Genomic DNA, 17405 nt, shown 5'->3' with positions numbered 1-17405 from the left:
TATATTGATGCTAGCCACAGGTGTTATACAGACACTGTAATAAAGCTACTAGATAATTAAGTCTTACAGATCTGCTATATTGATGCTAGCCACAGATGTTATACAGACACTGTAATAAAGCTACTAGATAATTAAGTCTTACAGATCTGCTATATTGATGCTAGCTACAGATGTTATACAGACACTGTAATAAAGCTACTAGAAAATTAAGTCTTACAGATCTGCTATATTGATGCTAGCCACAGATGTTATACAGACACTGTAATAAAGCTACTAGATAATTAAGTCTTACAGATCTGCTTTATTGATGCTAGCCACAGATGTTATACAGACACTGTAATAAAGCTACTAGATAATTAAGTCTTACAGATCTGCTATATTGATGCTAGCCACAGATTTTACAAATACATTGTAAGAAAGCTACTAGATAATTAAGTCTTACAGATCTGCTATATTGATGCTAGCCACATTTGTTATACAGACATTGTAATAAAGCTATTAGATAATTCATTCTTACAGATCTGCTATATTGATGCTAGCCACATTTGTTTAATCTGGGAAAATTCTATAAATGTCAAAATTTATTATGTGTCAAGGTTTTAGCTTGTAGTTGATCAAAATACATAATTTAATTAAATAAGACTAAATTCTATGTACACAATTATTATTGGCAAATGAAAATATTACATAAGTTAAACCCAAAAATAAATAATAAAAGTTTCATAAAACAGTCTAGAATATAATAAATATGTAAAAAATATATGTTATATGTGTGTTTTAGTTATATTAAAGACAACTAATTACGATAAAATTTTAGGTACTTAGCAAAGATATTAGTAAATTCGTGCTATATTTTATGCAGCCAGCCATTAAAATCTGTCGTTAATGTTAGTGATGTTGTCCATTAGAGCTGCTCATAGCCGGTTCCGTTTAGTCATTCGTGGAAGATTCAGTCCCAAATGTAATTTTCTAAATATATGTTAAAACATGCTTTCAGTAATATGAATATTTGAAGTGACATAGGCAGCAACAATTTGTATAATTTTTTAGGTTTTTATATAATATTGCACAGTTAATTAGTATGTTTTTCTAATTAGCATGTTCCTGTGATAATGAAAAAAAGTACGAAAATGCCACTTATATAAGATGTTTACTAAAACTTGTTACGTGTTTACAGTGACATTGAGAATTCATCCAGTTGATAACGAAAATTAGGAATTTCAACTCTTTGGATGCTTTCTTAACAACAAAGTAAGGATGTATTTTATATGAGTAACATTACATTAGACTTGTAAATAAACAATAAATTATCTTTCAACATTATATTTTTAATATTACCTATACATTTTAACTTTGCCTTATTTGTATACTTCATTTATGTTAATTTTTAAAATTTTCGCTGTAGTTATTTTATTTTTATTTGGTAAAGCTATTAAAGTAATTTGCTTTAAGAACTGTTTTGTACTAATCAACTTTTGGCATGCAGGCCTTAACCGATACCAGAAAGATTGCATAAAATGTGTTATATTTCAATACTAGCAGTAACCCGCGTCTTCGCACTCAATTTCGTAGGTTTTGCCCCTGTATGAGCACTTCTGATTCGAATGAATTATATTTCCGATCCCAATGTTGAGTTTGCCCTATTCCCGACATCAAAAAATACGTTAAAAAGTGTAATTTACTTCGAAGTTATCATTTTTTCCCATTTTTGGTTTTGCCTCTTTACTGATCAATAAAATACTGAAATAATAAATAATGAAAATTACTTCATGATGTCATTACTTCTCATATTTATAAATTGAATTGTGGACAATTTTAAATTTTTGTTGGCTGAGATACCAACCATACGAATCACAACAAAATTAATTATAAAGAGGCGCATGCTACACGTACATGTACTTCATTATAAAATGATCTATCGTTCAAGACTTAAGTTCAACCAGAAATTACATAACAAGTCAATTACATTAAGTATTCGTTACCGTCATGTAATTGCAGTTCAAAATGTGTAGGCGCCTCTAAAACATCTCTTGCAGCGCTCTCTAGTGGAGAGTTGTATCAATTGGCATGCATATGAACCTTCTCCGTGGAAATACATTTACATACAAATTTTCATAGTTATCAGTCACATAGTTTACGACTCTGAAGGAAATCTTTCAATCTTCAGATAAACATTACATTTTTAATTCTATAGATAAACCTATTTATTCAATTATAACTTCAAACTTAGAATGGCATTATTGGAAAACTAATACGTGTGACTTCGTGTTCAGATATTCCTACTACATCAGCCAGAGTAAGTAGGTATAAGTTTTGAAAACTTAGTAATTAATTTATTATAAGAACTGCATGTTGACTACATCCGTGTGAACTACATGGATACCTCAAAACCTGTTATGGATTTAAAAATTTTTCATTAGTAATTTTAATGTCATATGTATTCTAGGACACTGAATTTGTTCTATAGTTTTACAAATAACGTATTGTGATTTTTTGTTGGTTTTAAAGGTGCCATATTAAAATGAAATGATGTACCAAGCAGCCAATTAACGTGACTGAGCCAAGAAAATAAATTGTTATGCTCTTTATTTTATCATTTATTTCGCCAGTTAAAGTCTGTAACGTCCCGTCCATTGCGTGTAAGCTGCTTCAGTTTATTTATTTTCCTTTATAGAAATGGTCCGTGGATAAAAGAAAACACATATCCTACAAATATTCTTTAAATGTTTGCATCAATATATATCACGGAAAATTATACATCAATTTCAGACTATCTTTTCTATGTTCCTTTTTCATACTGCCCTCTAAAACCAACCTTCAGATGTTTAAGTGCTATATAACAAACAGCTCGCAATCAATATTAGCAGTGAGTAATGAAAGCTTGCAACACTCTGATTCCAAATCTCGTGTAAATTGTCCGTGATAATGGAATGGATGAGTTTGGCCACTAACCTTCTAGTATTTGTTTAAGATTTGTTCCTTTTTGTATTTTTAATGTGTTTAAGAGAAAGCTTAAGTTCTTATATATATATATATATATATATATATATATATATATATATATATATATATATATATATATATATATATATATTAGTCAACTTTTAAAGCTAAGTTTAACAAGATAATATTCTGAGATAAATTGTCACAAACCGAAGTAAATCGTATTCAATGCAAAAGCTGCACTCACTACGAGATATTTTAAAATATTTCTTTTCACAGGTGTTAATTGAAACAGCGGATAAATGTGAATGTGACAAGTACAAACAGATGTAATCCTGAGGGAAGGTGACAGCGGCGACACGCCCGGACACCCGCAATATCCTCTCTGACACTAACTGTAAACCCTGCAGTCTCTTGTTACCGCTACTCACTTACTTCACTACACATTTACTGTGTACTGTGTACCTGCATACCTTTTACTTAACAATTATTATAGAGAGAATATGTAATGAATTATGAATTATTAGCAGTGTCAGTACGTTAATTAACTCTCTAAACTGCATTACAAAATTAAGTAATAGAAGTTACATTACATTTAAAAATTTATCTCATAGTTTTACCTCAACTTCAGCTCACTGAATACTTTTTTCATTTTCTTTGCACACTTCTATTTACTTTACTATTACTGTGTAAAAAAGATTTATTTCTCAGTTGTAGCCAAGAACCGATACATTAAGCATTACTTTCTGATAGTATCAGATAATTATTTAAGTGTTCAAAGAAAGATTCGAACTCCGACCATCAATGTAATGTAATAACCTGAGACAATAACCACTTAAACAGACATGACAAACCGTACTCTGGATTCTACTTTAGAGATTAAAGAAACGAATCGTTGACTAGTACAACAATCATGCAGGTGTCATACGGTCAAACTTTAAACAGGTATTACACGTACAATCAGACCATCACATATCTCCTCAAGTAATTACTGAATTAAATCACAGACATGACAAACCGTACTCTGGATTCTACTTTAGAGATTAAAGAAAACGAATCGTTGACTAGTACAACAATCATGCAGTTGTCATACGGTCAAACTTTAAACAGGTATTACACGTACAATCAGACCATCACATAATCTTCCTCAACTAATTACTGAATTAAATAATCACAGACATGACAAACCGCACTCTGGATTCTACTTTAGAGATTAAAGAAAACGAATCGTTGACTAGTACAACAATCATGCAGTTGTCATAACGGTCAAACTTTAAACAGGTATTACACGTACAATCAGACCATCACATATCTCCTCAAGTAATTACTGAATTAAATCACAGACATGACAAACCGTACTCTGGATTCTACTTTAGAGATTAAAGAAACGAATCGTTTGACTAGTACAACAATCATGCAGTTGTCATACGGTCAAACTTTAAACAGGTATTACACGTACAATCAGACCATCACATATCTCCTCAAGTAATTACTGAATTAAATCACAGACATGACAAACCGTACTCTGGTTTCTACTTTAGAGATTAAAGAAACGAATCGTTTGACTAGTACAACAATCAAGGATGCAGTTGTCATACGGTCAAACTTTAAACAGGTATTACACGTACAATCAGTCCATCACATATCTCCTCAAGTAATTACTGAATTAAATCACAGGACATGACAAACCGTACTCTGGATTCTACTTTAGAGATTAAAGAAATACGAAATCGTTGACTAGTACAACAATCATGCAGTTGTCATACGGTCAAACTTTAAACAGGTATTACACGTACAATCAGACCATCACATATCTCCTCAAGTAATTACTGAAATTAAATCACAGACATGACAAACCGTACTCTGGATTCTACTTTAGAGATTAAAGAAACGAATCGTTGACTAGTACAACAATCATGCAGTTGTCATACGGTCAAACTTTAAACAGGTATTACACGTACAAATCAGACCATCACATATCTCCTCAAGTAATTACTGAAATTAAATCACAGACATGACAAACCGTACTCTGGATTCTACTTTAGAGATTAAAGAAACGATTCGTTGACTCGTACAACAATCATGCAGTTGTCATACGGTCAAACTTTAAACAGGTATTACACGTACAATCAGACCATCACATATCTCCTCAAGTAATTACTGAATTAAATCACAGACATGACAAACCGTACTCTGGATTCTACTTTAGAGATTAAAGAAACGAATCGTTGACTAGTACAACAATCATGCAGTTGTCATACGGTGTCAAACTTTAAACAGGTTATTACACGTACAATCAGACCATCACATATCTCCTCAAGTAATTACTGAATTAAATCACAGACATGACAAACCGTATCTCTGGATTCTACTTTAGAGATTAAAGAAACGAATCGTTGACTAGTACAACAATCATGCAGTTGTCATACGGTCAAACTTTAAACAGGTATTACACGTACAATCAGGACCATCACATATCTCCTCAAGTAATTATTGAATTAAATCACAGACATGACAAACCGTACTCTGGATTCTACTTTAGAGATTAAAGAAACGAATCGTTGACTAGTACAACAATCATGCAGTTGTCATACGGTCAAACTTTAAACAGGTATTACACGTACAATCAGACCATTACATATCTCCTCAAGTAATTACTGAATTAAATCACAGACATGACAAACCGTACTCTGGATTCTACTTTAGAGATTAAAGAAACGAATCGTTGACTAGTACAACAATCATGCAGGTGTCATACGGTCAAACTTTAAACAGGTATTACACGTACAATCAGACCATCACATATCTCCTCAAGTAATTACTGAATTAAATCCTTTTTTTAAATACGACAAAACCGATAAGTTTCCATAAATACACACTTTTCCCGCATGCCTAATATGATAGTTATAAGTTATTCTAATAGGGTTTCTGGACTGCTAAGATATTCTCACCGTTTAGGTTTAACAACTATAACAAGGATTTTACAAGCATTTTAAAAATTTAAGTTTTTTTAATTTTAACAATTTTTTAGGATTAACATAAATTGAATACTAAAATTTATATTCTAATGGTCTTTCCGGATCAGTCAGAAGAGTTAGGTAGATTTCGAAACAACTGAATTATTCTTACTACGTATATTAAATGGAATAAAAATTTTATATCTACTCAATATTTTGAAAACTGTTTGAGAAACACAAAATTTGTAATTATGAGATGTTTAGTAGATTTTATAAGCATTCAAGATCTTTTTTGTATTTTCTAACATTTATAGATAATATATATCATAAATTCGCTGTAGTAGAATGCCAAATTTTCATGTATCAAGTAAGAACGAAATAAATACTTGACGTATTAAAGTTCTCCTCAGCACTACTAGAGTTTTGTGATATGGTTTGTGTTGGCCACTTTGAAATAGTTATAATGAGTTATAAAAAATTTGAAATAAAGTTGTCACTTTGCAGGCTTACTTTAGCAAAGGCGATCTACAGATGTTCCGCAAGTTATAGATGACGCGACAGAATTTATTTCAACAGCCCAATACTGAAACGACCCGTAAATCACTGTAATGCTCTGCCAGACTGAGATATGATGCTAGTTCTTTTAAAGTCTATTAGACTGCACTGCATTTGTCACTGTGTGCTATACATCCTACGCTATATCGAGTAAATCACTGTAATGCTCTGCCAGACTGAGATATGATGCTAGTTCTTTTAAAGTCTATTAGACTGCACTGCATTTGTCACTGTGTGCTATACATCCTACGCAATATCGAGTAAATCACTGTAATGCTCTGCCAGACTGAGATATGATGCTAGTTCTTTTAAAGTCTATTAGACTGCACTGCATTTGTCACTGTGTGCTATACATCCTACGCTATATCGAGTAAATCACTGTAATGCTCTGCCAGACTGAGATATGATGCTAGTTCTTTTAAAGTCTATTAGACTGCACTGCATTTGTCACTGTGTGCTATACATCCTACGCTATATCGAGTAAATCACTGTAATGCTCTGCCAGACTGAGATATGATGCTAGTTCTTTTAAAGTCTATTAGACTGCACTGCATTTGTCACTGTGTGCTATACATCCTACGCTATATCGAGTAAATCACTGTAATGCTCTGCCAGACTGAGATATGATGCTAGTTCTTTTAAAGTCTATTAGACTGCACTGCATTTGTCACTGTGTGCTATACATCCTACGCAATATCGAGTAAATCACTGTAATGCTCTGCCAAACTGAGATATGATGCTAGTTCTTTTAAAGTCTATTAGACTGCACTGCATTTGTCACTGTGTGCTATACATCCTACGCTATATCGAGTAAATCACTGTAATGCTCTGCCAAACTGAGATATGATGCTAGTTCTTTTAAAGTCTATTAGACTGCACTGCATTTGCCACTGTGTGCTATACATCCTACGCTATATCGAGTAAATCACTGTAATGCTCTGCCAAACTGAGATATGATGCTAGTTCTTTTAAAGTCTATTAGACTGCACTGCATTTGTCACTGTGTGCTATACATCCTACGCTATATCGAGTAAATCACTGTAATGCTCTGCCCAACTGAGATATGATGCTAGTTCTTTTAAAGTCTATTAGACTGCACTGCATTTGCCACTGTGTGCTATACATCCTACGCTATATCGAGTAAATCACTGTAATGCTCTGCCAAACTGAGATATGATGCTAGTTCTTTTAAAGTCTATTAGACTGCACTGCATTTGTCACTGTGTGCTATACATCCTACGCTATATCCAGTAAATCACCGTAATGCTCTGGCAGAGTGATATATGATGCCATTTCTTGTAAAGTCTATTAGACTGCACTGCATTTGTCACTGTATGCTATACATCCTACGCAATATCGAGTAAATCGCCGTAATGATCTGGCAGAGTGAGATATGATACCAGTTCTTGTAAAGTATATTAGACTGCACTGCATTTGTCACTGTATGCTATACATCCTACGCAATATCGAGTAAATCACCGTAATGATCTGGCAGAGTGAGATATGATACCAGTTCTTGTAAAGTATATTAGACTGCACTGCATTTGTCACTGTATGCTATACATCCTACGCAGAATCGAGTAAATCACCGTAATGATCTGGCAGAGTGAGATATGATACCAGTTCTTGTAAAGTCTATTAGACTGCACTGCATTTGTCACTGTGTGCTATACATCCTACGCAATATCCAGTAAATCACCGTAATGATCTGGCAGAGTGAGATATGATACCAGTTCTTGTAAAGTATATTAGACTGCACTGCATTTGTCACTGTATGCTATACATCCTACGCAATATCGAGTAAATCACCGTAATGATCTGGCAGAGTGAGATATGATACCAGTTCTTGTAAAGTATATTAGACTGCACTGCATTTGTCACTGTATGCTATACATCCTACGCAATATCGAGTAAATCACCGTAATGATCTGGCAGAGTGAGATATGATACCAGTTCTTGTAAAGTCTATTAGACTGCACTGCATTTGTCACTGTGTGCTATACATCCTACGCAATATCCAGTAAATCACCGTAATGCTCTGGCAGAGTGATATATGATGCCATTTCTTGTAAAGTCTATTAGACTGCACTGCATTTGTCACTGTGTGCTATACATCCTACGCAATATCGAGTAAATCGCCGTAATGATCTGGCAGAGTGAGATATGATGCTAGTTCTTGTAAAGTCTATTAGACTGCACTGCATTTGTCACTGTATGCTATACATCCTACGCAATATCGAGTAAATCGCCGTAATGATCTGGCAGAGTGAGATATGATACCAGTTCTTGTAAAGTATATTAGACTGCACTGCATTTGTCACTGTATGCTATACATCCTACGCAATATCGAGTAAATCACCGAAATGCTCTGGCAGAGTGAGATCCGATGCCAATTTTTTTAAGTCCATTATATTGCACTGCATTTGTCACTGCGTGTTATAAATACTACGTTAATCGTGTAAATCACTGTAGAATAGAATAGAATAGAAACAATTTTTATTTACAAAAACATACACAACAATATAATAGTAAATCACCCTTTTCCCATACTTACTAAGTGGCGATAAAATAAAACAATTTAATTTTAAGTACAGTAGTTGGATAAATATTATTTATAAAATTTAAGTAAACTATATATTAAATATTAACATATATTCTACAATGGAAATTAGCCTACATGGGCAAGCAGCGTGTGCGTAGGCTAGAGTCTTACTAAAACGTTTATGGTTTATGTTATCTAGATCTAGAACTGTTACGTGTCAGTGTGTTGTATAAAATGTATGTAGTTGTGTGATGAAAGAGTTAAGAGATAATACAGTCGTATTAGACAAAACCATCGGTAGAAGTAAGACCACATACACAAGACCGTGATATGACCATCGCTGGGGATGGGGAGGGGTCAAGGTCAGGATGGTCCCCAGTCTGAGTGAATGAAAGTCTCGGATCCTTGGACTCTAATTTGTAACAACAGTTCTGTGACATTATATTTAAATTTTGTAATACTACCTGATTCAAATAAATTTAAATCTGAAATTTGTTACATATGTTTCTAAATAGAATATGTGAAATATAGTAAGAATTGATTTTTGAAAAGGATTTATCTAACCTAATTACATGAATATCAACATGTTCTGAATATCTTGCTTGGTAAGAGTGTAAAATTTCTGGTAATACTGTATTAGCATTTTTGTAGATGTGAATTAGTAAATTTTTTATATATAACTGTCGTAGTGAAAGTAGGGAGGATTCCTGAAAGAGAGACTCAGTTGGATAACGCACATTTTTCCTCAACCCTGCCTTTATTATACTCTTTTGCGTAATGAAAAGAAGTTCAAGAAGCGTTTTACACGCACCGCCTCACGCAATGTTACCGAAGGAAAGAAGTGACTGGACGTAAGCATAATACGCTAATTTTTTCTCGTTTCGGTCTAAAATTGCACTTAGTTTCCTAAATGCATAAATATACTTTCTAATTTTGTTAAGGACATAATCAACGTGCTCAGATCATTTTAAGCGAGAGTCAAAAACAACTCCCAGGTATTTGTAGCGTTTTACGAGCTCTATTTCTTTGCACCCACATGTCGAATGTCAAGTAACTACCGCACTGATGAATTATTAGGTCTGTCAGTTACAGTTTGTTCGTTACTATTATGTCCACAGATTGAAACCACTTGACGCCTTTCTTTGAAATAACTACTAAACCAAGCCAAAGCAGTGCCGCGGACGCCTATAGCTACTAATTTGTCCAATAAAATACTGCGATCAATTGAGTCGAACGCCTTTTTCAGGTCTAAGAATATGAGCATGCTTCTATTTTTTAGATAGATTGGTATTTAAATCTTTATTTATGTCAAATAAAGCATTATTTATACATTTGTCACCCCTAAATCCATACTGATTTTCACTTAAAATGTTATTGTTTTCCAGGTAAGATACTAGCTGGACCTTTAACTATTCGTTCTAGTAAAATTAAAGAGAGAGCACGCTTAGCAAAGAGATTGGACGGAAGTTGCTTTTATCTGTAAAGTCGTTAGACTTGTATATGGGAATTATTTTTGCCAATTTAAATTTATCAGGGAAAATTCCCGTTGAAAGACTGGTATTAATTAAATGTGTCAAAGGTTTTAAGATAAAGTGAATAGAATCTGTAAAAAAGGTTAGCCGATACCCCATCCAGTCCCGGGGCAGACCCTTTCCTAAGTGAAGTCACCTGTCGTACTACATCTTGTTCCGAAACAGTACACAGTGTGAAATGCGTGCCCAGTGTGTAGTCAGAGTCCCTCACTACTAGCTCCCCTTCAGCTCCCCGCACTACTTATCTCCTGTGTCTATCTCTGTGGCCAGGTTACTTCCAACAGCGGAAAAATATTTATTAAAATCATTGGAAACTTTTTTTTAAAGCATTGGATTCATGATGACTCCTGAAAGATGCTTTGTGATGGGAAACGAGTCCTTGGTGTTGACTATTCCAGCTAACTCATTTATAATACCCCAAAATAATTTTGAATCCCTTTTTGTCTCATTTAATTTTGTTCTAATATATTTTCGCTTTGCAAATTTTTGCCACTGTATGCTATACATCCTACGCTATATCGAGCAGCACGATGAAAAAAAACTATAAATATGATTTAAATCGCATTTAATACTTTATTTTAGGAGAAGCCTTGAATAATAATGAGTTGAGAGACATATAATACTAATTGTTTATTTATAGCGACTAGAGCCACAAAAATCAATATTATTGTTAAAGTGTTTAGAGAATAATCATCAGTTTAGTCAGTAATGTGAATGTAACACCATGCAGGCTTACACCTGTCAGTCGGACGTAGGTTTGTGTCTTATGTAGATAAGGTTCATCTAAAACACGTTTGGTCACAGATATCCAGGTGTAGTACAATACTAACCGTATCAAGATATTGGGATAAAAGAGTTCATCGATGGGCCTAGTTTAATGTAGAGGATATCTGTTGGAGTAGACGAGGCCTTATTTGTGTTACGGATTTTTCAAACCTAAACATCAGTAAGTACGTTCCTCATGGTGGATGTAATATATGCTCTCTACAGGAAGCGGATAACCCTATTCATTCTGAATACTCTGTCACTCTAGAACCAAGTGAACAGGACATATTCTAGACAGGATCAGGTGAAATGCGATATAATTAATAGGAAGACTCACTACTAAGATTCTCACATACAACATGGACTCTGTCACTAAACTTAGACAAAGGCTACTTATTAACTTATTAGTCGGTTGTGCACGATCACTGCGAGGAATCGGTCATCTTAGAGCGCAGTAGTCTAACGATGTTGATTTTCACTCTCAGCTGATAAAATGACTCACTACTAAGATTCTCACATACAACATGGAATTAGCTCTGTCACTAAACTTAGACAAAGGCTATTTATTAACTTATTAGTCGGTTTTGCACGATCACTGCGAGGAATCGGTCATCTTAGAGCGCAGTAGTCTAACGATGTTGATTTTCACTCTCAGCTGATAAAATGACTCACTACTAAGATTCTCACATACAACATGGAATTAGCTCTGTCACTAAACTTAGACAAAGGCTATTTATTAACTTATTAGTCGGTTTTGCACGATCACTGCGAGGAATCGGTCATCTTAGAGCGCAGTAGTCTAACGATGTTGATTTTCACTCTCAGCTGATAAAATGACTCACTACTAAGATTCTCACATACAACATGGAATTAGCTCTGTCACTAAACTTAGACAAAGGCTATTTATTAACTTATTAGTCGGTTTTGCACGATCACTGCGAGGAATCGGTCATCTTAGAGCGCAGTAGTCTAACGATGTTGATTTTCACTCTCAGCTGATAAAATGACTCACTACTAAGATTCTCACATACAACATAAATATTATTTTCGATGAAAAGATATGACTACCGTACCGTTGGATGATCGGCGTGCATCTTTTCGTCATCTCATGTGTATAGTTGGGGAAATTAAAAGGGTTCAATATGTGATTTTCACTGCAAATTCTACCACTTACTTCATTTAATTTCAATATTATTTCTCTTTCCGTTTCTTTCTTTTTTTATCATTAAAATGTATTAAACTTTTTTATTAGCTCCCTGTTTCCTAACTAAAATAATGATAATGATGGACATTTATTCCTTTTATAAAAAATTAAAAAACCTAACCTGTGTAAAGTGTTTAAAAGAGCTGGTCCTATGATATGTCTGGGATCTGGAAATATATTTAATTTAGAAAGCATTCAATGCCTCTGAAATAACTTAGCCATGAGAGTTTCTGGTATTTAGAGGACTCAAGCTTGGAGAAATTCCTGCACAACCTTTGGACAATACAGTTTATTGATCTAGCTTCTTGAATATCTCGTCCTCTGGAAGATTTGATCTCATAAATCTTTTGAAATATGGGAACTATGGGGCTCTCTATGGAATTTAGAGTCTACGCTCTTCCGCTCTCTATAAACTTCCATTAGAAACTATAGGTTTGTAAAAACATCAAGCATATTGTACTATGCAGTTCAGAAGATTCTAAGCCTAGTGGCTTCCCAACTTCTGTCATCTGTAAGCATCTAGTATCTACAAGCTTCCTGCATGGAAAATAGTATACAGCCTCATGTAATATCCATTATTTATGAAAATCCATTATTATGGATTATAAATCCACCAGCAGGTTATGTGATTAGATGGTGCGAGCGTAACTATCTAGTTAGGAAGAAAGTAAGCTGTGTATTATGATATATGTTTTCACAACCACAGTACCAGGTGGATTAGAAATCCACCAGCAGGTTATGTGATTAGATGGTGCGAGCGTAACTATCTAGTTAGGAAGAAAGTAAGCTGTGTACTATGATATATGTTTTCACAACCACAGTACCAGGTGGATTAGAAATCCACCAGCAGGTTATGTGATTAGACTGGTGTGAGCTAATTGCTAATAGTTAGGAAGAAAACTATTAATTTATCTTCTATTACGTGAATGTTTGTGCCTCATTTTCTGAATACATGTCAAATATGTTTCTCTGGAATACTTTGAATGTGTTAAATAGTTTTCGTCTCTTTAAATATTAGATTTTGACCTTGCCTATATTAACATAAAACTAAAAAAAATTATTTTACTTTATACAATTAAATTAAAAGTCGTATTTCTTAAGTAAATAAAAATAATTTCTGAATGAAAAACATGTATTAAGTTCTTTTTATAGTTTTAATTCCCTCTACGAAATTTAAACAAATATAATTTATTTTTTAAGTTAAAATATAAATTCATTTCATCCACGAAATCCGAAATTTTGTTTAGTACAAAATATTATAAATTCTAAAAAAAATATAATGCCATCAGGGTTTAAGGTGTAATAATACAATGCATTAATGTTGGAATATATTGTATTATTAGTTTTTATACTGGATTACTAATTCAATAGAAGGATTAACATTCGTGTTGGAAGGTATTTAAGAGCACATCAACAAATGCCTTCCCAGTGAAGCCCGAATGTCTAATGATATCTTGAGATATCGCGTGTAATTAGCAGTAGTTACAGTAAGGATAAAAGAGATAATATATCAGCGATTATTGAATGTCTGCAGCGAATGTAATGAAAGGCTAGATTAATGGCTCCAACAGCCCTGGAATGTGACAACCTCATTCATCAGCCCTGTAATTGTGATCACCTGTTCGACATTTTCTACTGAAGCTCTTTGGTTGTATAATGTAATCAGTTTGCCTGACTTCGTTCATTACTTACGTCTTACTTCGTGATTTGCTATTATTATTGCGTATTTCATTTACAACCAACCTCATGTCGGAATTTCAGGAGAACTCCCAGAATTTAAAATAACCACAATGCGAGAATATGTGTGTATGTATGTTTAAATGCAATAATTGCACATAGCTTTGACGAATTCGTTAACAATAAATAAATCCGTCTTACGCAATAAATATTTTCAAAATGTCGAGCATTTACATTCGAGGAAAGATTTTAACCCTAATAATTATCAACCTTTATCCAAAACAATACATTTTATAAAAATATTCATATTTAAATTATAATGTGTAATTATAAACAACCTTTTTCTTTAACTTTTTCGATATCTTGGTTTCAACATTCTGGCCATTCAAAGCTTAGAAAAGAACAGTTAAATAAAAGTTATTATGCGTTATACCGCCAAAGGAAAAAGTATTTTAAAAGTTTGATGTGATTTACAATAATTTTAGTTCTTACGCGTTTCCCTTCTTTAACCTTGCGCTTTATGTTCTATTTTTGTATCATATAGCGATTGCAATTCTTTAAAAATCTTTCAGCATAATGGAGTTTAGAAAACAGTTTCTGTTTTATAATTCCAAACATATTTTTTTAATACTTAATTTTCTACATGTATGAAATAATTAATTGTGATTAAGTATAATGTGAGTAAAATTATAGTATAGCTATTTGTCAGGATATTATTTATAGTTAATAATAATACAAAACAAGCGTTTTAATCTTTAAGTTTGGTTTTTCTATTACACAATTTACTCATATGTGTATTACAAAATCTCAAGGTAATTTACAAAAAGCTTAACACTACAAAAGTAGTGTGCCAGGTCACGGGTAAACGCCTGTTTATCGATTTAATATACAGTAGTATAAACACGTGGGCCTGTTTATGGATTGAAACATGGTAACATATGGACCTATTTGTATATTAAACTTGGTATAAACAAATGGACATGTTTATCGATTTAATATACAGTAGTATAAACACATGGGCCTGTTTATGGATTGAAACATGGTAACATATGGACCTATTTGTATATTAAACTTGGTATAAACAAATGGACATGTTTATCGATTTAATATACAGTAGTATAAACACATGGGCCTGTTTACGGATTGAAACATGGTAACATATGGACCTATTTGTATATTAAACTTGGTATAAACAAATGGACATGTTTATCGATTTAATATACAGTAGTATAAACACATGGACCTGTTTATGGATTGAAACATGGTAACATATGGACCTATTTGTATATTAAACTTGGTATAAACAAATGGAAATGTTTATCGGTTGAATATAGTATAAACGCATGGTCCTGTTTATAGATAAACATAGTATAAACACATGAACCTATTTATAGATTTAACCTAGTATAAAAAATTGATCTATTAATCGGTTAAATGTAGTATAAACAGATGGGCCCGTTCATAGATTAATCATAGTAGGCCTATAATCACATGGACTCGTTCATTGGAAATAAGTATAAAACATGGACCAGTCTATGGATTAAACATATTAAAACATGGAACTGTTTATGGATTAAACATAGTTACTAAAAATGGACCTGTTTATAGATTTAACCACTCATCTTCCACTTACATGTTGTAGTTTCCCGACTGGTTATAATAACTTAAATAAATATTGGAAATATAACAGGAGCTGTCAATAAATTTAATGCATTAAAAATCAGCGATACCATAAAATAAATGGCAGAAATTCAAGCATGTTAGAATAGCTGTTGTGTGTAGTTTACAAAGCGTATCGGTGTTAGGTGAGAAGCAGCTAGCAACATACGGTAGTAACAACAGCACCGTAGCCCAAGTATTCTGTAGGCCTACTAACTGCGCTAGGGGAGTAATACTCGCAAGGGCAGGTGATATGGTTCAATTGGCTCTCTCGGAACAACTGGGACATACAGTAGTACAGTACTCAGGCAATAACATCGGCTTTACATTGCCGCTTATAGTGGTTCCTGTTGTAGTGGTTCCTGTAGTGGTTCGAGTAATACTCGCAAGGGCAGGTGATATGGTTCAATTGGCTCTCTCGGAACAACTGGGACATACAGTAGTACAGTACTCAGGCAATAACATCGGCTTTACATTGCCGCTTATAGTGGTTCCTGTTGTAGTGGTTCCTGTAGTGGTTCGAGTAATACTCGCAAGGGCAGGTGATATGGTTCAATTGGCTCTCTCGGAACAACTGGGACATACAGTAGTACAGTACTCAGGCAATAACATCGGCTTTACATTGCCGCTTATAGTGGTTCCTGTTGTAGTGGTTCCTGCAGTGGTTCGAGTAATACTCGCAAGGGCAGGTGATATGGTTCAATTGGCTCTCTCGGAACAACTGGGACATACAGTAGTACAGTACTCAGGCAATAACATCGGCTTTACATTGCCGCTTATAGTGGTTCCTGTTGTAGTGGTTCCTGTAGTGGTTCGAGTAATACTCGCAAGGGCAGGTGATATGGTTCAATTGGCTCTCTCGGAACAACTGGGACATACAGTAGTACAGTACTCAGGCAATAACATCGGCTTTACATTGCCGCTTATAGTGGTTCCTGTTGTAGTGGTTCCTGTAGTGGTTCGAGTAATACTCGCAAGGGCAGGTGATATGGTTCAATTGGCTCTCTCGGAACAACTGGGACATACAGTAGTACAGTACTCAGGCAATAACATCGGCTTTACATTGCCGCTTATAGTGGTTCCTGTTGTAGTGGTTCCTGTAGTGGTTCGAGTAATACTCGCAAGGGCAGGTGATATGGTTCAATTGGCTCTCTCGGAACAACTGGGACATACAGTAGTACAGTACTCAGGCAATAACATCGGCTTTACATTGCCGCTTATAGTGGTTCCTGTTGTAGTGGTTCCTGTAGTGGTTCGAGTAATACTCGCAAGTGCAGGTGATATGGTTCAATTGGCTCTCTCGGAACAACTGGGACATACACAGTAGTACAGTACTCAGGCAATAACATCGGCTTTACATTGCCGCTTATAGTGGTTCCTGTTGTAGTGGTTCCTGTAGTGGTTCGAGTAATACTCGCAAGGGCAGGTGATATGGTTCAATTGGCTCTCTCGGAACAACTGGGACATACAGTAGTACAGTACTCAGGCAATAACATCGGCTTTACATTGCCACTTATAGTGGTTCCTGTACTGTATAGCATCACTCCAGAACATGTACAAACCTCGTGCTC

The 17405-nt window shown here is 34.2% G+C and overlaps 1 protein-coding gene across 1 annotated transcript; it reads left to right on the top strand.

Annotated features, from left to right (window-relative positions):
- Window positions 1-16087: 16087 nt before the first annotated feature.
- LOC124355526 lies at window positions 16088-17161 on the top strand. The gene has a single exon (XM_046806693.1). The coding sequence runs from the start codon at window positions 16088-16090 to the stop codon at window positions 17159-17161; it is 1074 nt and encodes a 357-aa protein (XP_046662649.1).
- Window positions 17162-17405: the final 244 nt, after the last annotated feature.

This window comes from Homalodisca vitripennis, chromosome 1, assembly GCF_021130785.1.
Source record: "Homalodisca vitripennis isolate AUS2020 chromosome 1, UT_GWSS_2.1, whole genome shotgun sequence".
In the NCBI taxonomy this organism is placed as follows: Eukaryota; Metazoa; Arthropoda; class Insecta; order Hemiptera; family Cicadellidae; genus Homalodisca; species Homalodisca vitripennis.
This window is presented reverse-complemented; position numbering and strand designations above follow the sequence as displayed.

Coding starts and splice junctions, on each gene's coding strand:
- LOC124355526 (XM_046806693.1), top strand. CDS start 16,088: ATGGTTCAATTGGCTCTCTCGGAACAACTGGGACATACAGTAGTACAG.